We start from the raw sequence: 26,737 nt of genomic DNA on the forward strand, positions 1-26,737 counted from the left end.
TATTGTTCCTGAGTGGCACAGTGGTCTGTCTACAGAGTTACAACACCACTAACCAGTTTTTGATATCCGTATGCTCTGCACAAGCAGAGCACAAAGAGTCCTTTGAGTAGCTTTGTGTGTAATTACTTTCTCACATGGTGTTCATAAACTTTAATTTTAAGAAATACAAGTAATTATAGACAGGAGTCATGTAGCCAAATAACCAGTCCCATCAGTTTTAAGAATATTAATACCCATATATTGATAAGGTGAGAACAACGTTTCGACCTTCCTAGGTCATCTTCGGGTTAATAAAGAGAGTGTTTGCAAGAGACCGTTGCCGTACACATGTCTTAGGGACGAGAGTATAGGGACGGGTACGTTCTCGTCGTCAAGAATCCCACTGAAGGGTCTAAATTTATAGAATGTTTACAACACAGCGACATATGCTTTTCTCGTAAAATATACTATCTCTAGTTTGTAATGAAATGTAACAGCCTAAAGTAATGTCACTTTATAATTATTCAGCCAAGAGTCTAAAACTGGATCGAAAACCTACACTTCAGCAGGACATTGACCCGAAGCACAAGGTCAAATCCATAATTAAATGTTCTCAGTAGAAGAAAGTGGGTGTCCTTGAGTGGCCCAGTCAAAGTCTTGACTTGAATCCAATAGCAAATTTACGGCAAAACTTTAAGATTGCAGTCCATCAACGATTTACAACAAACTTGTCACAAATGAAGCAAGTTTAGCAAAAAGAATGGGCAAAAAATTACACCACCCACCTGTGAAAAACTAGAATATATCTATCGAAAAGTGACTCACAGCAGTAATTGCTGTCACAGGTGCTTCCACCATGTACAGACTTGAGAACCGAATACTTACGCAATCAGCAAATTTCAATTTATATATTTTCTTTGCAGGAGTTACTGACACTCGACCTCCTTCACACGTAATAGTGTTAAGTTTAATCATTAGTGTTTTGAATAGAAACATGTTTATTAAAATTTGTTTAAATATTTGTATTTCATCAAAATGTAACATTATTTGTATAAGATGAATACTTTTCCAAGGCACTGTATGCATTGTATCTTTGAATATTTTAAAAACAAAATATTTAAAGTAACTGTGATAAAGATAAAATATCTTGACAAAATTTATCACTTTTGTTGCCTTTTACAGTAAAAGATGTGATCTGCAAGGAAAGATTATTGTTTCACATTTTATATATCCATCACTTTTACTGTTTATCATTACAGAATATAATTTATAACCAATATGAGTTGTATGTAAGTCTAACAATGAAGAGTGGATTTTGTGTGTCAGTGAACTTGACAGTCAGTAAAAATCGAATTTATCGATTTTTCACCTTACTTAACACGCAAAATATAAGCGTACGTTCATGACATTCTCAAAATCTGAAGGTAAATGGGAAGTTATTTTCTGTTTTCGATCTAAAACTCACATAACTTGGCGACTTGACGCCCTTTACTGTCAATGACTACTTATATTTTCTAAAATCAAAGCTTATCAACGCAGTTTGAATAGGACTTCTTAAATAGTATTAGTGTGAGTTAAATTTCTGTGCAAAATAATCGTTGCAAACGTTTCGATTTATGCATAAACTTGAAATTTCGTTTGTAAGCTGTTCCATAAAATCACAAAGTTTTACGTGAATTTTAATCTATAGTACTATTGTATTTCAAGTGATTGTTCTATAAAAAAATTATAAAATGGTAAATGTTGCTAGTTTAAATAATTTCTGTAATAATAAAGTGATTGTTTAAATAGTAAGTCATTCATTTATCACAGTTGGATGTAGCTACATGAATTACTAACGGATTTATTAAACATTTGTTAAAATGAGAGGTATGGATGATAACAGAGCTATCCATCTCAAAACGGCTATTATGGGTATTAACACTTTAGTGATAAGGAGAGAACAACTTTTCGACCTTCCTAGATTATCTTGAGGTTAAGAAAGAGAGAATTTGAATGTGACCGTTGACGGACTCATGTCTTAGGGACGAGGTGTACGGGATTGTAGGGGGCGTTGCAGGTGGATATTAGATTATTAATTAGTATAGGTATTATGATGTTCTTTTATACAGGTTTAATTTTGGGTTTAGTTACTGTATAAGTAGGGCTTTGATTTTGTGTTTGTTTATATTTGTTTCCCTACTTAATATATTGGTGTTTTCTATGGTTATGTTGTGTTTATTTGATTTGCAGTGTTCAAAAACGTGTGAAGATGACCTAGGAAGGTCGAAACGTTGTTCTCTCCTTATCAACAAAAGTGTTAATACCCATGCTTTATATATATGTACTTATAAAGTGAAGCAGTAAGCTTGTATGTTAAATTATTATGTAACAGTAAGATATTTAATTCATTGTGTTATCATAAAGAAAAATCCGTCCTGAATAGAACACTGATTCTAAAAAATACACGGAATTTAAATACAGAAGTGAAAGCTATACTACAATACGTTAGATGTTTACTAAATTATAAAAAAGTAAAAAGCTGATGATGTAATCACATGTTCAGACACGTTGAAACACGTTGAGTTGACCTAACCATCTTGTTGAATTATCCGCATATACAAACACTATCATTAGTAACACAGTCTATAATTAGAAAACTGCCCTTAGTAGTACTGTCCGCCTATAGAACCTTAGTAACAACATTCATCATCTTACTGGACTAACTGCCCAAAGATACCATCAGCCATAGAAGCACTGTCCATAGTAAGACCGTCCGTCTAGAAGAGCTGAGTAAGACCGTCCGTCTAGAGAAGCTGAGTAACACCGTCTGTCTACTAACATCATCTGCTTTTGCGAAATACATATAATACAGTTTTGGTTTGTTACAAGTTAAGCACAAAATTATACAATAGACTATCTGTGCTCTGCCCACAATGTGTATTGAAATCTGGTTTTTTAGCATTGTAATTCGGACATATCACTGTACCACTGGGTACAGTTATACAATTAAGTACATAAGTGAAAACTATATATATATATAGACATAATCTAAGACATGATAAAATTTGTATACAGTCCTACAGAAGCATAATAACACTGTCTGCCTGTATAAGCATCAACTGCCTTTGTATATCACACACAATACACCTAGTAATACCATCCGTTTAGAAGACCGTTCACCTGTACAAACACTATGCCCACTTTCAGACCCCTCATAACAGCATCCCCGATTTAACGTTTTACTTATGAAATGAAACTGTAATTGGGAAAAAAACCTTTTCACTACTGATAATTGCAAAACGATATTATGCAAATTAGATTCAATTGTTAATTTAAGGCTTTAATTGTTAATATAAAGCCGACGACATGTTAATACATATTAGATTACATCACTCTCTGGTGGCTTCCTGAAAACTGTTTGTGCATCTTATTCATCTACAGAACCTAGGTAAGAATACCCGCCTATAATAACGGGCCCTCTGGTATTGAACTATGATATCACGTCTCCCCTAAGACTACAGCGCTCTTTAAATAACACTTCGTGGACTTTATTACCCTCTGGTGCCTATTACGTAAGAGCTATTGTATCCACATGTGTCGACATAATTTACATGTTATGTAATTGTTATGTAATCTTCAGGCGGAGGCATCCTCTTTCTGCTATAGAGATTCCCTCATCTGGTGTGAATACTTGATAAAGATAGCCCTCTACGATGTCTGTGTATTTGGAATACACGAACCTACAGTAGATTGTGTTTGTTGCGTGCCACATTTTAGCTCTTAAAAACGAGATGACAATTAATTAATTATATGTTATAGTTTGTTTTGAATTTCGCGCAAAGCTACACGAGGGCTATCTCCGCTAGCCGTCCCTAATTTAGCAGTGTAAGACTAGAGGGAAGGCAACTAGTCATCACCGCCAACTCTTGGGCTACTCTTTTACCAATGAATAGTGGAATTGACCGTCACATTATAACGTCCCCAAGGCTGAAAAGACGAGCATGTTTTGTGCGACGGGGATTCGAACACGCAACCCTCGAATTACGAGTGTTTTAACCACCTGGCCATGCCGGGCCATTATGTTATAAATCAGAGACAAGAAAAAATCAAAATTCGTCTACCACTGTACAGTTCATTACTGGTTATCTATGATCAGTGATATATCCTTTCTTACTATTTACAAACAAAAGTAAGACCTGAATATGATCAAGCTAAATGTAAAAAAAAATGTTATTCCACGCGCCGGAGCAATGACAGTTACAAATTTAATTAAACAGCTTACATAGTGAGATTGTTTCACTTTTAACCATAAATATAATAACAGAAGAAATAAATCACTTTTATATATGTTACATAAAAATATTGAATAATTTGCATGATAAATGCATTCAGTTTTTGTAACTTAAAATTGAATAGGTTAATGTAATAAATAATTTGGAGAATAGAATAATTTCACTTCTATATGATTTACACTTAAATATTAATATATTAAATTAATTTTATCAGCTGAATGAGCTCAAGTTTGATAATTGTTGAGCAGAAATAAATTTTACAAAATTAAATAATTATTATAATTTTATTTTAAGTGATTCAAACATAAACAATCAGAAAAAAGAAGTATTGTTAGATACCTAAGAAGTACTAAGTTTATTGTTGCAATGTAATAAAACATTCAAAGTTTATTTAATTGTTACAAAACGAAAAGTGTGAATAACTAAGTTAAAAGAACGTATATCTCATGATAATACATATGGTAAATGTTTTACTTTTATTTATAAGTACTAAGGTAATATAAATAGAGCTTTACAAATATTGAAATATTAACAAATAAATATGTATATATATATATTCATTTACTAAGATGTGTTTATTTTAATATAAGAGTATCAATACTAAAAATATTTTATTTCAGACGAAAACACATCTAGATGTGTTAGCTGATGCTTTATTAAGATGGGCGAGAGGACGATTTTGAGGAAAAAACCAAGACGAAACTCAAGAGTGAAGTCTAGGCAGTTTCCACATTTTTACATCCAAATCCTTGTTTTAAATCCCCAATTTTCAACCATCCATTATCTTGAAACTAATATTTATTTCGCAACGTCAAAATTAAGAATATTTCTTGGTAGGTCCAAGATTTATTTGGTAGGTTCTGTTTTATTTTACAGTTATTTTCATTTCTTATAACCGGTTTTAACTAATCACTTTTAGCAGCTTTAATACTTTGTTTAACAAACTGAACTAATACCGTAAGGAAGAACCTTTTAGTGAGGGTTACAATTCGCAGCTTGACAATCTAGAACTAACTTTCAAATACTCTATATGTGCGAGTATTTTTGTATATTCTGTATTCTCATTTGCATTCTTGGTTTTTGATTGCGTTTCCAAAATTAAAGTTCAAAAGTAGGATTAAATATTACTGACGTAACATATATGACGGTAGAAAAATTCTTTCCTTCAAGTATATTTGGTTACAATATGTTATTCGTAAAAATACAAGTATTATTAAATGCCTGATTCATAAATTTTACATCATCATTAATGATTTTCGTCCTTTAATTTATGTAAATTATATATGTGCGTGTGTGTGTGTATGCATTTATATTTGTTTTTCATAATTTATCTTACATAAACCAGTTTAAAAATTCATATTTTGTTTTCACTGTTTTTTACTTTCTAATATCCGTATTACCTTTGCCCTTTGCCTGGTAGACGATGTATGGTTGTTTGGTCGCAACAGTATTTCAGAAACAATGGTAAAGTTCTTGTTGTGGGTGCTGCCAGCTAAAATAATATTATTTTTAAAATTAATTTGTCAATTGCTATGTATATCAATTATCGTGGCACATATCCTTGGACAGCTTTAACACATCTAATTCTAAACTTCTTTATATTTATAATCAATACTGTTGTAAATTACCAAGCGTAATCAAAATTATCCCTTCAGGTTACTTTCTTGTGAGTAGATTATCCATACAGAGGAACTGTTTTCCATGACATTTTTTTCGTTAATGTATATATCATGCTTATGTCATGTGCAGCGACATTTGTGGTTATTGGTGTCTCAGATTGTAGCTAATACACTGAGCACATTTTAAATTTTGAAATTTCAATACGAAATGTGTAGCCATCAGTATACATATTTATGTCTATTTGGAATTAAAACAACCTTATCGTCAAGCAGACGCTATTATGTGTTATTGTATGTTCCCTAAACAACTGGTGCAGTCTTCATGTTGAGCAGTAACTCGAATACCTTAGCGCCCTCTATTCTATTATGATCGATTTGCTAGGGTAGTGTTTGAATGCACATAATGAAAAAAACGAGTGATCAATAAGAACTTTAAGTATTGCGAACTAACAATAACCAGTTTCAGTTTCCTTGTTATCATTTTAAAAAGTGAATGCTGATACATCTATTCAGTTTACAGAAAGAAAATCTGAATTTAATTTCAAAGATAATGAAACCATGACTATGAAATCTGTATCAGACACAAAGAGAGCCTGATTGTCTTAACTACAGATGTAGGAAGAAGTAGATTATACGACTGTTTTCCGGCGGTTTGGCCCACCACGAATATTTAGGCTATGTGTTCCAGTTTGACGCGCTTTCGTACAGGAGATATTCAAACATTGATGTAACGATCAGAGATATTCAGAATATAACGATTAAATTGTTCGAGTGATTGTTATTATGTATTATTATATGTTTCTTAGCAACCCAAGCAGCTTTCACATTAAGCATCGTTTCCATGAGAACTATTCAAGCGTCTTTTGACGTTCACTCTTAAATTTATAATCCTGTAAAAACTTTTGATATTTTACACGATAGTGAATGTGTGAAAGAGGCCGACTTACACCCTCGGACTGCAGAGGTAAAGATCACGCATTTGTGAGAAAAGTTTGAAATATGTTCAGATTTTAGACTGGATATATTTATTCATTTGATCTTACTTTGTGCTCAAAATATTGTCAAACACTGCAAAGTATAAACTGTTTCATGTTTTCGCTATTTGGATAGAAAAATAGCAAACGAAAAATGATAAACTACAGATCTTAATACATATATATATTTCTACTTCTCCCAAAAGTATTAATATGGTGGTCAGAATTATATTTGATTGTTGCACCTCAAAATGTTGTATGAGCATAGTATATAACAAAGTAGTGAATATTACCATAACCTGACATTGTTTTATAGTATTTACAACGGATATTAGAAGCTTATGAACCGTAGTTAATTTCACTTGATGTCTTGGAGCTTTATTTTCAGAAAATTATGTGAATCAAAGCATCCAAGTTGATTTTAACCAATTGTTAAATCTATGATCAAAACCATTAGGAACATATCACCAAATACGGAATTCCCTTTCATTTATACAAACATACTTATTTTAGATATGAAAATAACCTATTAAGATTCCTGGCCTTGTAATTTACAAAGTTCTTTTAAAATTCCAATGTCCTTTCGACGTTGGATTACATTATATAAGTTTAGTATGTATAAAGGGATTGAAACCAGTTCGAAATATTCTTCTTCGATTGCACTTTGATCCATAGAGACTCACTACAGAAACTGGTAGATTTAGCACTCGTGGTCCCATGTCGAATGTATGTTTCCTAATCAAATATATGTAGGTTCTATCAGTGTAAACGATACAATTAAGTATGTAGATAGATTTCAGATAGCAGATTAAAATTAAGAACTTTTTTGAGATTTGTTTATCGAAAGCAGTGATTATTCACAGTTTTAAGCCACTGTTGTGTAAATGTATATACTAGGTGAAACAGTTGTAACTAATGGATGTTAAGAACAAGAAAGAAACCTCAATAGCCGCAGATGTAATTAGGTCTCAAATCAGTCGGGAGATAAGACATGAGCTAATAGTTTGTACTTGAAAAAAAAAAAAAAAAACCAAAGCCATTCTATAAGTTTCTAGGTCGCAGCTAAAAACTGTTGGAAATAGTACTGACGCAGGTTAACCAGTCATACTAACGTACTCTATAAGTGATGCGGAATGATACATAAAGACACACATTTTTCATTTATAATTGAATGTTGTGACTAAGAAGCCTGAATTAAACAATTTACATTCTGATTATTCCAAAATTATTTTATGCTAATCTCTAATTAATATATCTTGTAAACAAAAATTACTCGCGTATAAAGTCTTTATTTTCATAATTTAAATTTATTATTAATTTTAATTTAGGGTTAAGTCAATAATGCTAATAAAATGCAACATTTATCCTTCCCAAGACACTTAAGTTTAAGATTTCAAATAGTTTTGAATCAGTTAACTTATTTTGTTAATCAAGGTTTCTTAGCGCTCTTGTTATTGCTTTTAATATTACACTAAACAACATAAAATATGTGAACTGAAGCTTAACGTATCTCAGAACAGCTGTTAGGGGTATTAACACTGTTATTGGTAAGAACAGAACAACGTTTCGACCTTGCTAGGTCATCTTTTCTTAACCTGAAGATGACCTAGGAAGGTCAAAACGTTGTTCTCTTTATCAATAATAGTGTTAATACCCATACCAACCGTTCTGAGATACATTTTATTTCAAGTGGGTTTCTCGTCATCAAAAATGAAGCTTAACATGTCTAAAACCTCCCGGTATGAACAAGTAATATTGAAAAACAACAAAAACGAGAGTCTGTTTACGGAATACGAATAAGAAGAAATTTTATATCAGAAAATAGTGAAGTTTGATGAAGGTTTTGTTTACAGAAAATAGTGGAGTTTTATGAAGGTTTTGTTTACAAATAAGAAGAGTCGTGTGGATGACAGAAGTTGGTAGTTGTATTTAAGATGAAAAGGTAATGAATTTATGTGAGAGCATGAAACACTGAGTAGTAGATCAGTATTTGTAAAATAACCAAACAAAACTATAATCGCAATGCCTATAAATCCTTTTAACCAGATATAAATGTTTAAAATGTGCATAATATCAGGCGTGTATTCCATTTTATCAATTCAATATATCTTTTATTATTAGTTTCACTGCATTTTCCTTGTGAAAAGATATTGTAACAGTATAATATGTTTTGCGGCTTTAAGGCTGGCAGGAGGTGTTTCGTTGCGATACAGTGCTAGAAAATTGGTTTAATTGTTTAAAAAACCCTTAGAGAGCTGGTTCAGTCTTACGTAAATATTCAGCTTATTCGAAATATTTTAATATAAATGTAGAATACTGACATTTGTAACCTATATCCATTCTTAACCTAATATTGACGGCGATGTGTGTTAAATAGAAACATAAATTAGTATACAAATTATGTTTCTAATAAATACGTTTTATATTGAAAAAGATATAAATGTTTGGAAAATTTGTTTCCTGATACGTACAAAATTTATTTCGTAATTGAGAGTGCATATTATATATCGCTATACATGGATTACGCTTAAAGAACCAAATTTGTCAAGAAATGTAAGCTCCATTCAAACAAATGACCTAAAGTAATCCTAATAGCATTTTTATACAAACAGTCTCGTGCTTATGTCTACCTGAAATCAAACTCAGCGGTTCTCACAGTATCATTATATTTTGCATGAAAAAGAACAAAGTAACGTGTTTTAAACCGTATCTTTACGTGGCCGCTGTTAGATTTTCTGGTCATACCTTGCAGTTGCTAACTGTTATTTATATTCCTTTCCGATTGTAATAAAAGTACGATTTGTATGAACAATGACTGTAAATGAAGATTATAAAATACAGCAGATAGAAATAAAACCATGTTTAAAATATATTATATGTAATTATTATAAATAATTCGTTATGTGAGCATTGCATAATAGCATTTCATGTTGATTTATGTTTCACAATGACTGACTAGCATGTTACAGATTTTTAATTAAACATTTCTAGTTATGTTTTCATGTTGTTTCGGCTAACAGTATCAGCTTAATTACTACTAACCGTTTTCTGTTAAATTCATATGTGAATATAATTTGATATCATGTTTAACAAGCATATGTTTAAAGTGCTATACTGTTTTTCCTAATTGATACTGTTTAATAAATGGTGTAATGCTTAAAGTAATTTTATTCACTTGTGCAATACAAACAAATCAAGTATTTTGATGCCAGACATATTAATTTATTTTACTTTGAAAAGCTATACAAATACTAATCATAGCAAGTCATTTTAGACACTAATATCGAGTATAAGCCCTTGACTTACCTGAAATTATTAAATAACAAATGCCATTCTAAATTGTAAAGCAAAAGAAAATATTAACAGGATGTCCCCTACACACACACACCCAAATGGGTCAGTGATACGTTTACGGATTTACAGCACTAAAAGTCATGGTTCGATTTTCCGAGTTTGTTACGTAGCTTTTTGCTAAAACAAACATATTGACAACATTTCCCCATAGAAATTTAAAAAAAAAAATTAAAACTGTTAAACTACAATTAAAATAATATAGACATCAAGAGTGATCGTAGCAAAATTGCTTCAACGAATTGACGTTGAGCAATATGGATATGTAATTAATATTTACATATTTAAACGATATTTTCTTCATAACGCTATGTTTAAAATGTTTTCCAGAAAATACTTTCATATTATGGTGAGACTTCCAGAACAAATATTGTAGTTACTTCTCATTGTATATAATTAAAACGATTATCGGAAGTGTTCGTACAAAACCAAAAAACAACAATGGTAACAATGGATTTTAGTTGAAAAAGTTTATAAGGGTAGATAATAATGACTGTTATAAAAACTGTTTTTCTAAATATATATAAAATATCCCACTGTAGTTAGAAATAACTTTCCCACAGATAGTTTCTCATTGACTATATTACCAGTACAATCCCTAATAAAATAATAAAAACTCAGAGCTATTACTGTATTTTGAAGTGATAAATAAATATATATATATTTTCTCTGGCGAAAGTAACAAATCTTTCTGTTGTTGTTCTATTGTTCGTTGCTTGTTTTTCTTTTAATTAACAAACCTAATTTTATACGACAGTACTTTATCTAAAATTTTATTCAAACGATAAAATTATTTACACAGAAATGTAACAAAACGATTCTCTTTTTTGTATCTTGCATTATACTATCGTAGAGAAGTATTTGCTATTTTATTTTATATTTACCCTTAATTGACGTTAAAAATTTAATATGTTACTGTAATATTTCAAAAGCGGACGTACTACAAAATCTCTAACTGGATGAAGCGCCACCTAACAAACTATTTCAGCAACAACGTCATTAAAATGAAGTAAATGCTAAACAACTTTCAGGTAGTTTCTACAGCTAATGATCACAAGCAATTAGAAAAATAGCTGACGTTTATTAATATGTAAAAAATAGTTTTTTCTCACTAGCTGTACATGAATTAATCAGACATCTCCATCTCAAACAAAAAAAAAAAACTACTGAGATGAAGCTGAGGATATCTCCTACTATCCTTAACAAAATAATAAACAAAGATTTGTAAATTAAAAAGGCTCAGAAACGAAAAAAAAAATCAGAAAATTCCATCTACATCTTGAAATCAACCATTGTTTTCGCAAGACAAATCGCCGAAGAAGCTGAAATCATAGCATTTTCGATCACATACGTTTTGTATTGTGGAGGTTCTGTGAGAGTTTTGAGAAAAATGTGTTTCCCATGTGGAAAGTTTGTCAAGAGGTGTTTTCTACGATTGGCATCGTCATCTTTCACAAAAGTTTGATGCCAAGGTAGAAACGGTGTCAGACAGCAGCATGTCCATTGTCATCAGAATAGAGGAAGTAGCTCCAAAACTAGAAGTTGACCAGGAACACATTTTTATAAATTGTCATTAACCAACAGTATGACATTATGAAGTTATGCCGAAATGCTATTCCAAAAGTATTATGTCAATTACTTAGTTTCAGAATAAAATGAACAATTTTTCTCAAATTGTCAGGATAAGAATATTGCAACTATAAATAAGGCAGTAATTCAGTAATTATTTATAACTTTGTATAAAATATGAAAAATAAAATATCTTGAATAAAACTACCAAAAATTCATAAATTGTTCAGCTTCTTTAAGTGCTGTGAATTTTATATTACACTAGATCATCGATATGGATAGCGAAAATTCATTTAATAAAACATTCTTAGAAGCATTTATAATAAAGACATTGTTTTTTCTGATTGAACACCTAACTCGTAGTTAATATGATCATAGAACTTCGTAAGTAGTTAATATGATAACATCTCTTAACACGTGTTGATTTATCTGGAGTTAACTCTTATAACAGGTCAGCTAGCTACTCATAACACTTAATTTTACTTGTGATGACGAGAAACACATTTGAAGTAAAAACGTATCTCAGAACAGCTGGTATGAGTATTAACACATTTACCAAAATAAAGCAGAGAACAACATTTCGACTTGAAGATGACCTAAGAAGGTCAAAACGTTGTTCTCTGTTTTATTTTGGAAAAAGTGTTAATACCCATATCAGCCATCCTGAGATACATTTTTAATTTAACTTATTAATGGTTAAATTGGTTATAACTATAAAGGTCATAGGTCATGGAGTTGCCAGCAGGCTTGGTTCAAGTGTACCATGAATGCTATCTCAGTCAGCTCTGGAGTCAGGAAGTTTAGCAATTTTATTAGCACGCCATGTAGATGGTATAACTCCTGAATAAGATCTTATGTTGCCTCCAAAATAGATCAAATATGTGAACTTTTTGTTGAAAAAAGTATCGTATTTGGAACCTGTGGATGATATTCAAAATGGAACGTTTAGTCATAATAAACTTAACCTGCTGTAATTAGCAAACTCTAGTTAAACTACAAAAAAGCCAAAGGTTAAAGAGCGTCATCTAATATAGTTAAGATTAGAATTATAAATGCTTGGCTGATAAAACTTTTAATAGATCATAAGCTTTGCTCGTAATGTGTGTTAAAAGTTTTAAATGGATGTTTAAAACTAAAAACCCACCATATAATAAAATTTTATATATTAGACGTCAAAAGAATATCCTTGGTCGAGTGGTGTTTCTACAGGCATATACGCATATATTATTGCCTTAATATATATCTCCTAAGTACCCGTAAATATCCATCAGATTTTTCATGGATCTAAACTTGACTAATATATTGCCACACTCTGTCTGGGTGATTGTCTATCAATGACAATTCCCACAATATAAAATGGTTACCATTCACATAGACATGTGTTTTCAACTATCTTTGTGTCGTTAAAAACAGATTCTCGATTTAATGAGATAAGGAGAGATGAATCTGATAGTCTGATGTTTTTATATGGTTAAACCAGATTAACATCTTTACGTGCTTTTACCTCCTATTATGACCTTGAGATTCAATTAATTTAAGCGCCATACGTCGATTTTACTCAGCATCTAAAACAAGAACCTTAAAACATGAATAAATTAAAAGTATTATATCTGCATTACAATGTTGTTGGTCCAGATGATGATGTACAGCGAAGTCATAACCATGCAATGTTGTTATTCAACATATTGTCATTATTTCAAGGTATTTGAAGTTCATTTGCCATTTCAAGTACACATACCTCAAACCACGCTCCCCCAGTCAAAACTAATATATTTGTTCTAATTGCATTTTGTACAGCTTATAAATTATAAGAAAATATACAATAAAGCTGCAAACTTATGAAACATTTCAAGCTCAAAAATAGAATAGACACAAGCATTCTGTAAAGTTGTTTTTCATATAAATAATTGTCAATGCTCACTAACAAATTCTACTTAAGTGCTTGAAAGCAAGGTCCTTCCAATGCATCAATGTAAATATACTAACCATTAAATATGCTTTTCCAGTCTTTAGAAAAGAGATCAGCTTCATTTAAGGCTATTTTATGCAAAAAAAAAAAATCTAAAACTTTTTGCCAGAGCTTTCCATAAAGTAGATGACTGTCCATCTTGGGAGCATAACCATTACAGTATTTTCATCATTGCTCATCATCTCAATGCTAATGTTTACAGACGACTGCTTTTTCACAAAAGTAAAAATCGTTTTCGTAATCTCATGTATTTGAATTATACAAAGTCTGAAATATATCATGTAGAACTCTGGAGGTCACTAGTTGCATTATAGTTTCAGAATCATGGCTCAGCGGCTTACAGCAGTGCTACAAAACATATTTTTGTTCCTAATAATTACTGATAAAAGGGCTACTGGTTATGTCCATGTGTACAACTCTAATCTATTTTTGACAATTGTGCTTCACTATTCTGTACCCTTGTCCACCAGTTGCTTTTTTTTGAGCTCCTCAAATGTCATTCATGGAGTCTATTTGCTAGCAATAGAACCAATCACTAAACAGTTTGTGGTCACTGTTGCTGCAGTGGTGATGCCCAAGATCTGAAGGATTTGAACACCCAATAAACAAACATGTACTTACCATTTGGTAGAATAATTCATCTGCGTTGTAGTGTTTCTGGTTTATATAATGATGTACAACAAAGTCGTGTTCTAGCAATGCTGTTATCCAACATATAATCATTCTTTCAGAATGTTTGAAGTTAAGTCATTTCAGTGACATATTGTCAACAGAAGTTGTGGCAATGTTGTGTAATTATTATGATTTCAATAAGCTTTTTTTCTTTCTTGTGCAGTACCTATGGAAGAGTTAATAAACATGTTCACATGTTAATGTTATAAAATTCCACCATTATTAACATCAGTATCTAATGTGTATGAATAATCTTACTACAGACATTCTAATCCTAGAGTCTCAAGTTAAGCACACTTTTGTCAGTGCAATTATTACTTCTCCTAAAATAAACTTTAGTTTTAATCAATGCAAACAATGTGCATCTATCTTGAAGAACTTGGCTATAGAAGACTGATAATTTGATGCAAAATGTAAGAATCATGGATATCTCATTTAGTCATGGGTTGGACCCCATCTTTGACTACTGCTGTTTTTCTGTGTGTTTATACACTCTGTCCCTACCCATAATGTACCTCAAGAAATCCACGTCTGTGGATTTGACTGTTCAGCCAGACATCAAGAACATTACGTTGGCCAAATGTTCTGACAAAACTTCGTACAAGCTACCTTAGATGATGAATGTGGTCTTAGATCTGTTCTAATAATACAGATAAGCTTATCAACATCCAGAAGCTAAGTCCAATGGCCTGAATCAACAACTGACTTCTAGCTAGTCTATGTCAGCATAACGATACCTAAAAATAACACTGGCACCCATAAAAGTAAATGATATAACAAATGCAGCACGATACATATATTGGTTCTGTCAAAGCAAATGGTAATAATGCAATAGATTGCATCCTGAATACACTGCTCATACATTTCAAGGTTCTATGTACTAATGCATTGATTTATCCACTTTGGTTTTCAGATAATGCAGCTGCTCACTTGTGTAGGTGATACAGGTCATTCATAAAAATAACCAGTTCTCGTGAAATTCTCTTCTTCGTGCTTTGAGCTGTTTTAATCCTTTATGTATTAGTCGGAAGTCATTAATATTTCTTGGTCTTTTTTTCTAACACTGAAAACGCTTACCAAAACTGCAAGAAATAAAGTACACTCATTCATAATATCTAGTTTCTGGACAAAAACATTACATAATTTGATTTATTATATTTATAATTTTCTTTGTTATGAAATTTCGGAAATATTGTTGTAAAGTGCTAGTTAAAAAAATAAAAGATTCCCTTTGTAATAGAGTTTCTGTTGGTTTTGTTTTTTATTGTGTGCCTAAAACCTCAATCCAATATTTTTTTCAATAAAAGTTCTACTCTTGTGTCTGTCTTTATTTTAGTGAAAGCGTGTTCATTTTCCTGCCCAAACAATCTTTGACATGCAATGAAAGTAACCAACGGGAAACATAGCAGAAAGATAGAAAACTGGAGTTATGATCACTTATTATTGACAAAAAAACTTTATTTTATACATCAATTGAATCCTAGCTTGTTTGATATTCATCAATTATTGATATTTTTTATTTATCTTTACCCTTTAAAGCAGTTTTATATCTGCAAAAATAGTATAAAACACCAATGAACAATAAAAGTACTGACTGGATAAAAAAACATCTATCCAAAGCCTGTAATTAAGTGAGCAATATTTTGTTAAAGATATTTTGGTCAAACTCAACTTTCTAACGTTGTTTAGCATTTTTGACTTAGTGCACGAATTTAGGATTTTCATGTTCATATCTAATTAGTTTATTTGTCACTAGAATCTCATAGTAATTAATCTTAACAGCTTTAAAAACTTACAATAAGAAAAAGTTGTTCGCTCCTCTACATACAAGAATCTCCTCAACTCATACCAGCCGTTTTTACGTATATATTTTTCTTTACAAGTGGGTTTTCTCGTCATCACGGATTATATACTGCTTCGTTTTTCTTCCAACAGGTTACACTACTCATACTGCTGATCAATAACAATTCGTTTTTAATATAATTGTTGGAAAAACAATTTAATAAATACAATCACACTTTAGTAAATATCATAAATATCAATGACCTGATTTGCTCATTACTTTCTATAATTATATTTTTATTAAACTCGAATAATTTGGACTATAGTGATAATATATGGTTTACTTAGAGTACTTACTAATGTTTTGACTATTTCGCCTACTGAAGCCAAGTAAAATTAGATGTATTTTAGTTTCATATATGATAAAAACAAGGTAAAATATTTAAAGGTAAAAAATCTGCTTGTTATTATAAGTATATGCATTACTGTTCAGAAGAGCTAAATTCTGGCGAGCTACAAATTAGTTCACTTGCTCTGTAAGTTAAATCGTTAATAGATCTCGCAAACCAATTACATGGGTATTAAAAGTGCAATCCCTAGTGTTAATGATATCTTTGGGATACAATGAACTTTATTAAAACTACATAGAAATTTTATAACCTTATTAAAGTAGTTTTTTTTTTTAAACCAGAAACACACTAATCCTAGAATTAAGCAATAAGCTCCAGAGTTTGGTTACGTTGCAGTTTTAAACAACAATAAAGTTACAACGGAAAACAGTTTGATCAAAGAAGTTGTAAAATATAAACCTCTAAAATGAAAATATCTATACATATATCAATGATTAAGAATATATACTAAGGTTCAAACTGTCCGACATTTCAGCCACGACTGGTCATCATTCACAAGGGCTTACCATTGTATAAATAAATATCAATATACATCTATATCATAGGTATCTTATGATACCATCTCACACATTAACACTGTAACCTGTGTAATGCACTGAAGGTAGTTATGCAGCACTCAAGGTTAGGTTGTATATTAACAAATCTTGGTAGGTACAAATGTATATTAAGGTTTAGGTTGTATATTAACAAATCTTGGTAGGTACAAATGTATATTAAGGTTAGGTTGTATATTAACAAATCTTGGTAGGTACAAATGTATATTAAGGTTAGGTTGTATATTAACAAATCTTGGTAGGTACAAATGTATATTAAGGTTTGGTTGTATATTAACAAATCTTGGTAGGTACAAATGAATATTAAGGTTAGGTTGTATATTAACAAATCTTGGTAGGTACAAATGTACAAATTAAGCTTGGATTGCATGGAATCTTACGGTCTGAAATCTAACGCAAAATGTTTAATTTCGAGGTATTCTCTGTCGCTTTGCAATTGTCAAACACTGGTTAGACTGCATTTTGTACTTCTTTAGAAATTGTCTGTTCTTTTGTAACCCTAATTTAACACAATAGCTTGTTTGTTTTCAGAATTTCGCGCAAAGCTACACGAGGGCTATCTGCACTGGTCATCCTTAATTTAGCAGTGTAAGGGGGAGGCGAGTCATCATTACCCACCGCCAACTCTTGGGCTACTGTATTACCTACGAATAGTGGGAGTGACCGAACATCATAACGCCACCACGGCTGAAAGGACGAGCATGTCTGGTGTAAAGGGGGCTCGAACCCGTGACCCTCAGATTACAAGTCGAACGCCCTAAATACCTGGCTATACAGGGCTAACACAATAGCAACGGATGTTTTTTGAAACATTCATTGGGTTATTACACATCAGACACCATTATCTTAGTTTTTGAAGAGAAGATACAATCTCTGCATATGCCAAGTGTTTTTGTTTGATTTTAGAAACTTTACGAAGTAACGTAGCTAACGACAATTCATTACGTTAAACATCTCAGACACCATTCTAAAGCTTGAAAACTTGTAAATTTTTTATGATAACAGTTGGTACCGTGTTTATATCTGTTGAATAGAAAAGTTCAAATCAATAATTCTGTTTAAATTGATAGATTTAAGTCATTTGTCGTTCACCATATGCTGGTACAGCGGTAAGTCTACGGATTTACGACGCTAAAATCAGGCGTTCGATTCCCCTCGGTGGACTCAGCAGGCAACCCAATGTGGCTTTGCTATGAAAAAAAAAACACACACACACACACACACAAATTCTTGATATATGAATATATGACTGAGTGAGAAGATTATATCAATCTTTATTCCTTTAAAAAAAACTACCTATAAGCATTTTCATAAAAAACTGTATGAATACATCCGTAAATAAATGTCTTTTACAAATATGGTTTAGCATTGAAAAATAAAAACAGTCTCTAAGTCATTGTAATATTTTTCCATTCTCCATGTAAATATATGAATCATATCCCATCTACTTTATCACATGATTCTGAAAGTATATCAATTAAATGAACTGAAATATATGCAAATAAACGTACTTCAGAACACACTTGTTATTTTAGTAGTAATAAATAACAATAATGTATCTTTAAATCATTGTTAACTTTGATTCCACACAGAATATTATTATCACATCAAAGACCTAAAACTTGCATTATTTGTAGTCAAGCACAAAGCTACATAATAAGCAGTCTGAGTTCTGACCACCATGAATATTGAAACCCGGTTTCTAGAGTTGTAACTCCGAAGGCGAACTGCCGTGCTACCATTAATAATATTCTTCCTTATGCTTACCTACCAATTATTCACTGTTACTAGCATATGTATACTTTTCTCCCTCTTAGTCCCAGGTGATTAAGGCGCTTGACTCATAGTGGGAGGGTCGCGGGTTTGAATCCCCGTTGCATCAAACATGCTTGCCCTTTCAGCCGTGCGGGCGTTATTATGTGACGGATAATCCCACTATTAGTTGATAAAAGAGTACCCCAAGAGTTGGCGGTGGGTAGTGATGACTAGCTGCCTGCCTTCCCTCTAGTATTACACTGCTAAATTAGGGACAGGTAGTGCAGATAACTCTCATGTAGCTTTGCGCGAAATTAAAAAACAAACTTTTGTCCCTTCATAGTGATGCGATGAGAGCTCTAAATTTTGTACTTTCATGAAGAAAGAATATTCAAGTTTAATTTTTACAAAAGTGTATCAGTATTTCAATTTTAATTGTGTATCTAAAAATAAGCCTAACATAGGGAAAGTTGTTAATCTATAAGTTTGGAAATGAAACAATTAACTTCTGTTCGTTTAAAACTTATTTTCATTAGATGTACTGCGACGTATAACTAAATCAATATTGAACCTATTGTTACTATTTGATACTTCAAAGCTATCTTTGTAGACTCATCCTTGAAAAAAGTAAAAATTTAAACCCATACTTTATTATTTAGGAAAGCATCAATTTGCATTTTACTCTTCTGTAATGTGTTGGTCGCAACTTATTCCATATGCAAATCACTTTAGGCCGTACTATAAATAGCAAAAACGGTGCCTTTACACACAGCGCCACCTACCAATTGACTAATAAATCGTGCTTAGTTGCTTTCCTGCATCAAAGCAGCTTTTGTTGGTAGGGACGAACAGTTTCGTATTGCCTGTTGAATGTGTACTTTCCAACAATTGGCTGTCCAAAAGTCACGAAATTGTTGCTTCTTGTTTACTGAGAATGCATTGGCTGATTATATTCAAAACTCAAATTGTGCTAAACGGTAAACTAAATGTATGCACGATATTGTTTTCCAAAACTGTACTTCGTAACTATTAATGTATGGCAAACATTTAGAATAACAAGATTGTTTTGGGGGGTTGAGTTGGGGAGAACTGAATTTATAGGTTCTACAAGGCGCTGACCAACATCTTTATGGCCATGCATCACTGTTTTAATTGAGAGCTAACCTGTATGCCCCAAATTTTCCCTTCTGTCCTGTGATCCTGTCCTGTTAATTTTAAGCGGTTAGGCTTAGCCTGCCGAACTGCAAATCTGGAAGTACAGGATGGCCCCAAGTCCCTACCCATCCATATATCTTATGTATCCAGTGTAGCTGTGTGCTGTCCCTCATTCTCGTTGCATAATATTATGCGACGCCATGTTCTGTGAGACATTTTCGTCAACATAGCAGGGGTTATTGTTCCAAATGCCGCGGTAACAGCTGCCTTCAACTCATCATTAGTATTATAACGTTGTTTATAATAACATATGGATGGGTAGAGACTTACGGGCTACCCTGTACACGATTCTACCTGTGATACACGGCTGAACTCTCTACTCACTTTCAGTTATGAGCCATACATGGTGTTATAACGTATTTAATATTTAATAGTTGGAATGTTTGGTTACAACTTTCTCACCTGAAGCTTTTTACATCCAAAACATTTAACTTAAGCTGTGTTTCATTAATTGTTTATAAGATAAAAAGAATGAAGTTAATAAAATTAGTAACAAACAATATTAATTTTAGAAATATTGGTCTAAAATAAATTGTTGAGTTGTAGCTAGAAAAGAAGTTCCGAACCTTATTAACATAATACAGTATTTTAAAACATTTAAATCAGTTGTTAATCAATTACTATGCTAAAGATCCAGTTCATTGTTAAAATTTTTAACTTTGGATTTATATTTACCAATAATGTGTCACGCATCTAAAAGCTTTGTTTAAACGGAAGCAATATTTCGAAATAGAAAATACCCACTAGGAGAGTTAGAGATGCCGTGTATTCTATTTGTTTCTAAGGGTTAAGCTTGGCCTAGTGGTCAGCCTGCCTGACGGATCGGTTTTTAAATGTGATTAGCTGCTGAACTCTCTTCGCACTTTCAGGTTTGGGGCGTTATAACAGTGACAAACAATTCCCCTTGCATTAAGACTAGCCGCATTGGCGGTAGACGTTACTAACAACTTGCGCTTCTTACATGACAACAATCTTAAATTAAGGGTGAATATGCCTGTCTCTTACCTAACCGTTTGAGGTGAAAATTTTAAAAATATTTCTTCAATTTGTAATAAATAAGAACTAGTTACCCTATTTGCTGGTGTATGAAACGACCCGGTGTTGTTTACCAAAGTTTTTTTTTTTAGTACGGTGTATAGGGCGCCCTCTATTTTCAATCAGATTTAGGACGTCGTTGTTTTGAATTAAGCACAAAGCTACACAATGAGCTATGTATACTCTGCCCACGAGGGTATCGAAACCCGCTTTTTAGCCTTGTAAGTCTGCAGACATCCATATGTGCCACTGGGAACCTCTAGCATGTTACTTCTGTAAAGAAATTCACAGAAATTATTTTTAAACTACTAACCTACACTCCAGGGTAATCAATCCAACCACAAGTGAGGTTTTATATGCTCTTCCAATGATACAAACAGTTGAATCCATAATAATTTAAGTAACAAATTGTAATAAAACAACTTTTTTTAACAAGATGAAAATAAGAAAAGAGAAAATAAAAATAGAAAACTTTTAGCATTTAATAGGGAAAATGTGAACACCAGGAAATTGGCCTAAATACTACCTAGTCAAAAGTTTAAGACCATACCAAAAAGAAGTCCTAAACAGGATAGGAAATGCCCAACAAAAGGTTTCAGTAGTGAGTTGCACGGCCATCATTGCGAATAACGCTTTGGCATGGACGATATAAGCGTTTGCAGAAGGCTGGCTGGAATGTTATTCCAAGTGGTGAAAATGGCTTCACAAAGATCATGCACTGTTTGGAATTGACGTCCATTTCTATAGATTTCCCTTACCATCCACCCCCAAACATTTCCAATGGGGTTCAGTTCGGGCGAACTCACTGGGTGGTCCAAAAGAATCACGTTATTCGCCACAAAAAAGTCTTTTCTCCTGCGGGCATTGTGAATTCTAGCGATATCATGCTGAAAGATCCAGTTATTTCCACACAAGCGAGGGCCTTCAGTCAATAAGGATGCTCTCTCCCACATTCCAATGTAGCCAGTTGCTGTTTGACGTTCCTGTATAACCTGAAGCTCCATTGTTCCATAGAAGGAAAAAGCACATCAGATCATGATGGAACCTCCTCCACTGTGTCGTGTAGAAAATGTCTCCTGTGGAATATCCTTATCGTGCCAGTAACGTTGGAAACCATCTGAACCATCCAGGTTAAAGTTTTTCTCATCAGACAAAACCTTCGTCCACTTTTCTACGTCCCATGTTTAGTGCTTCTCAGCAAAGTTTAACCGAATGATTTCGTGGTGTGGAAGGAGGCGTGGCCTTTGAAGACGTTTGCGATTTTTAAAGCCTTTCTCTCGTAGATGCCGTCTTATTGTTCTTGAGCTGCATTCTGTGTTTGTAAGGGCCTTAATTTGGTTCGATGATCGACTGGTGTCTTGCCGGACAACTCGTCGAATCCTCCTGCTCAACGCCAGCTAAATTTTCTTGAGCCGACCACTTGAAATTCTCTTTCCGTATCACTCAGGGTCTTTTAAGAAATTTCCAACAGCAGTTTTACTACACCTAATCTCACCAGCGATGGTACGTTGAAAGAGACCTTGCTGCTTTTGCAGCTCGACAATTCTGCCACGTTCAAACTCTATCAACTTTTTAGCCTTTGCCATTTTTTTATCGAATGTAACACAGAAAATGTCAGTGGGAGATGTTGACAACGCTAATGCTTGAACACAAATGACTAAATTTCGTTACGTGTTTACCAATTAACGCTTCGTTTCAGCATGGTCTTAAACTTTTGATCAGCTAGTATTTAGGCTAATTTTCTAGTGTTCATATTTTCCCTATTAAATGCTAATTTTCTCCTCTTTTCTTATTTTCATTTTCCAAGCTCTACTCAAACAAGTGGTTGAGTCCAACAACGCAAAATGCTTATTTTTTTCTTTATGTTCATTAGCCTTAAGATTTTGGCCAGCAGTGTATAAATATATAATTTTGTTTTATTGGAAAATAAATCTCTTTCCGCTATACAATATACGATCAATAAGGACCGGCATTAACAGGGTGCTTAAGGGGCCGGGTTTCTTTGAAATATCATTGTTCATTCTAAGCTCTGACCATTCATTAATCACATTTTAAATTTATTTCAGATGTTGCCCCATTATTTGTCTTACCGGCCTCCTCAGTTAAGAAAAGGTAAAGCTGTAACTATGGACAAAACGATACCATGTAAAAAAGTAAAAATAAAACACATTCTCTATTATTCAGGAAAGCATCATTATATTAGTGACGACAACTCCCTCCATAAGCTAATCCCTCTGTCAGAAAGTTGTTTTAATTGAAGACTAAGATCAAGGGTTCGATTCCCCTCGGGAGACACAGCAGATAGCTCGACGTGGCTTTGCTGTAAGAAAAAACACAAACGTACGCTTTAAGCAAACAAACAAGGACTAATTTCACAGTACTTCCTTATACAACACCATCTTCTTCCATTCAATCACTGCACAGTCCTAGCCTCTTAACGCCTGCCGTTGTGTTATTGACAATTTAATTACAGTAAGTCCAGCTAGCAAACGAAATCCTTATAAAAATATATTTAAAAAGCTGGACAATGCAAAATTTCTCGCGTTTGCTTTTATTTATATTCCACATTATATTTTTGTAAATCTACTATTTCTTCCGATAGAAAATAATTATCCTTACTTTCAGTTAGAAACTTATTTTATATTTTTCAACATATTTTCTCACAGTAATTTCTGATAAATCTTTTTCTTACTCCTAAAATTTTCAGAAACCAAAACTGAAAAATAAAAGTTTATTCCCATGCCGGGAATCAAACCCGGGCCTCCTGGGTGAAAGCCAGGTATCCTAGCCACTAGACCACATGGGACATATAAATAATTCTCTAAACATGTAATATTAACACAAGTAAAGATTTGTTTTACTTTTAATATGCAAAGTATTATTTAATAATAATGGTTTTGATAACACATAATGACAGACATAAAAGTATTCAGTTTAAAACCATTTTTAAAATGTCTGAATATTAACAATGACTACTTCACAGTACAGGTGGAGCAAAACTAAAACATTATATTTACAAAGCCGACAAAATACGTGTTTAGACACCTAATCAAAATGTCACTGTTTCTCGAATTTTCATACAGGTGAATATTAGATACGCAGAAAGAAAGATGAAGAACCTTATCACTCTCATTCTTTCATATAACTCTTCAGTCTAGGTTTTCAATGATCCATTCTCATGCCGAAAAGGATACTAATGTACATATATTTACATCTGAGGGTATATTCGTAAACATTATGATTAGTAATAAAATCGAATCAAGTATATGCGTGCTCAACGCTTGGTAGTTATTTTCCAATTTATTTTCAAACCAAATCGCTAACTAAGAATCGGATTAGAGCTCCTTAAGCAAAAGCCTGACATCCTAGGTACTAGATCATTTGAGACTATATGGTACTTACAGTTTCGAACCACGTTGTCTCGACCCAGCTTGTGGTTGTCTACCCTCGGCACGGATTATGAATGTCACTCATGGACGATCAGAGATTAAATGCTCTCTTCACTTGCTATGTCACGTTACATTGTGGTGTATATTAAATAAATTTGTGTTTTATACCGTAAAAAAATGGCACGTCTATTTCTTTTAAGTTACAAGGAAACACGTTTCTACCATAATGTAGGGTTTGCAGCTAGGAATGAGAAAAGGTTGTTTTTAGAGTGATTTTTGTTCGTTTGTTTTTTGTAAAATGAGGTAGATAAAGTAAAAATGCGCTTTGTAGGAATATCGCTAATTTTATTTATATAATAAGCCGGATCATAAATTTAGAGGCGATATGAGCATTATTTACAAAAAAAAAAAAAAAAAACATGTTGTTCTGAATAAACGGAAACAGAGAATAATATTAAATAATATGTGAATAAACCTCTAAAAAAATGTTCCGGCATGGCCAGGTGGCTTAAGGCGTTCGACTCGTAATCTGAGGGTCGCGGGATCGAATGCCCATCGCACCAAACATGTTTGCCCTTTCAACCGTGAGGGCGTTATAATATACGGTCAATCCCACTATTCGTTGGCAAAAAAATTAAACCAAGACTAGCTGCCTTCCTTCTAGTCTAACACTGCTAAATTGGGGACGGCTAGCGCAGATAGCCCTCGATTAACTTTGCGCAAAATCTAAAATAAAAACCTGTAAAAATACACGTGATTTAAATCTGTTTAACTTTATTTTTTATCCATCGTACGGCCAGGTGGTTAAGGCACTCGATTTGTAATATGCGGGTCGTGGGTTCGAACTCTCGTCACACTAAAGATGCTCCCACTTTCAACCGTGGGGGCGTTATAAAGTGACGGTCATTCCACTATTCGTTGGTAAAAAATTAACCCAAGACTAGCTATCTTCCTTCTAGTCTTATACTGTTAAATTAGGGACGGCGAGAACAGATAGCCATCGTGTAGCTTTGCGCGAAATTCAAACTATCCTTGTACATATTTTACATGTATGAGTTTAAACATCTTTTTACCTCTTTAATGTAATGTGCAAAGATAAATAAATGCATTGGATGTAACGGAAAGGATTGAACTCTTAGCTGCACTATTTTTCTATGGAGTGCTTTTATACAAAAGTAAAAAAAAATTCAAAAAAGTAAATGTAGTGAAAGTTATATATTTCTTACAAGCATTTACATAGCATGCGGTATGTTAATCACAATACGTCATTGGGTCATATAAGTGTACTACCGCTATCGAAGATACCATTATGACAATGAAGCTAGTCCAAACGTTATCATTGTTTCCAGAGAGAACATCATACAAAGCTAGTAGTATACGTCATATCACACCCCTTAATTAAAAAAATCAAATCTATTCATACTTTTTAAGATGTTACAATAATGTATAGATTTTATTTTTAAAAATTCCTATCAAAATGCGAGAAAGATATTTTTATAGGAATATCAACTATCAACATGTATATGTAAATATTAAATATCTAGTATAAACTGCAGTCCTAGTATTGTAACTTTTGAAACGTGTCCGAGAAGTTGTTTATGTATGTCCCATCACCATTAAAAATGTATTACGTTCGGATAAGTCTACACTTCCGGAAAAAAGCAGGAAGGGTGTATATATTGTACTATGTCAATTCTGCAAAAAAAGTTTAAATTTATGAAACAGGAAGAAATCGAGATGAAGAGTCGCAGATTTAAAATGATGAAAGAAATAACAGTATTTATGTAATTCATGGGGAGTCTGTATCCCAAAATCAACTGGACGTTTGCCAACAGAAATTATTCAAAAGATGAATTCTGGAAAGTTCGCTAATCCAAAATTTGCCAACCTCTGATGTTTGCTACCCGGAAGAAACTTAGAAGTTCCTCTATAAAATAAACTGAATATATCTTTCTGTCACGAACAAAAATTGTTTATTGAAGAGAACACGCCAAAGTGTCGAAACTTGTTTCCTTATAAATTTATAGTACTGGATCTAAACTCCATTTTAGATTATTTTATACGGTATCGTGTATTTGCCATTGTTAGGCAGTAATGTGTGTTTGTGTTTTTCTTATAGCAAAGCCACATCGGACTATCTGCTGATGTCCACCAAGAGGAATCGAACGCCTGTTTTTGGCGTTGTAAATC

The 26,737-nt window shown here is 32.8% G+C and overlaps 1 protein-coding gene, 1 long non-coding RNA gene and 1 other non-coding gene across 5 annotated transcripts in view; 1 reads left to right on the forward strand and 2 right to left on the reverse strand.

Moving 5' to 3' along the window:
• Nucleotides 1-10,078, forward strand: part of LOC143247775 (uncharacterized) — a 60,789-nt gene extending 50,711 nt beyond the window's left edge. The window contains exon 3 of the mRNA XM_076496235.1: nt 4,874-10,078. Within this exon, the coding sequence (XP_076352350.1) occupies nt 4,874-4,936 (63 nt within the window). The 3' untranslated portion in view covers nt 4,937-10,078. The remainder of the gene's footprint in view (nt 1-4,873) is intronic.
• Nucleotides 10,079-10,124: 46 nt separating this feature from the next.
• LOC143247781 (uncharacterized) lies at nt 10,125-24,770 on the reverse strand. Of its 3 annotated transcripts, XR_013026711.1 has the most exons (5): nt 24,561-24,770; nt 16,204-16,360; nt 14,357-14,573; nt 12,529-12,684; nt 10,125-11,732 (listed from the first exon to the last, which is right to left on the reverse strand). It is a non-coding gene; the product is annotated as an uncharacterized LOC143247781 (long non-coding RNA). The 3 variants fall into 3 exon arrangements; XR_013026712.1 differs by having other exon boundaries at nt 10,132-12,684; nt 16,204-16,357; nt 24,561-24,768; XR_013026710.1 differs by having other exon boundaries at nt 10,135-12,684; nt 24,561-24,766.
• On the reverse strand, nt 23,893-23,964 carry TRNAE-UUC (transfer RNA glutamic acid (anticodon UUC)). The gene has a single exon. It is a non-coding gene; the product is annotated as a tRNA-Glu (tRNA).
• Nucleotides 24,771-26,737: the final 1,967 nt, after the last annotated feature.

The sequence above is a fragment of the Tachypleus tridentatus genome, chromosome 1 (assembly GCF_004210375.1).
Source record: "Tachypleus tridentatus isolate NWPU-2018 chromosome 1, ASM421037v1, whole genome shotgun sequence".
In the NCBI taxonomy this organism is placed as follows: domain Eukaryota; kingdom Metazoa; phylum Arthropoda; class Merostomata; order Xiphosura; family Limulidae; genus Tachypleus; species Tachypleus tridentatus.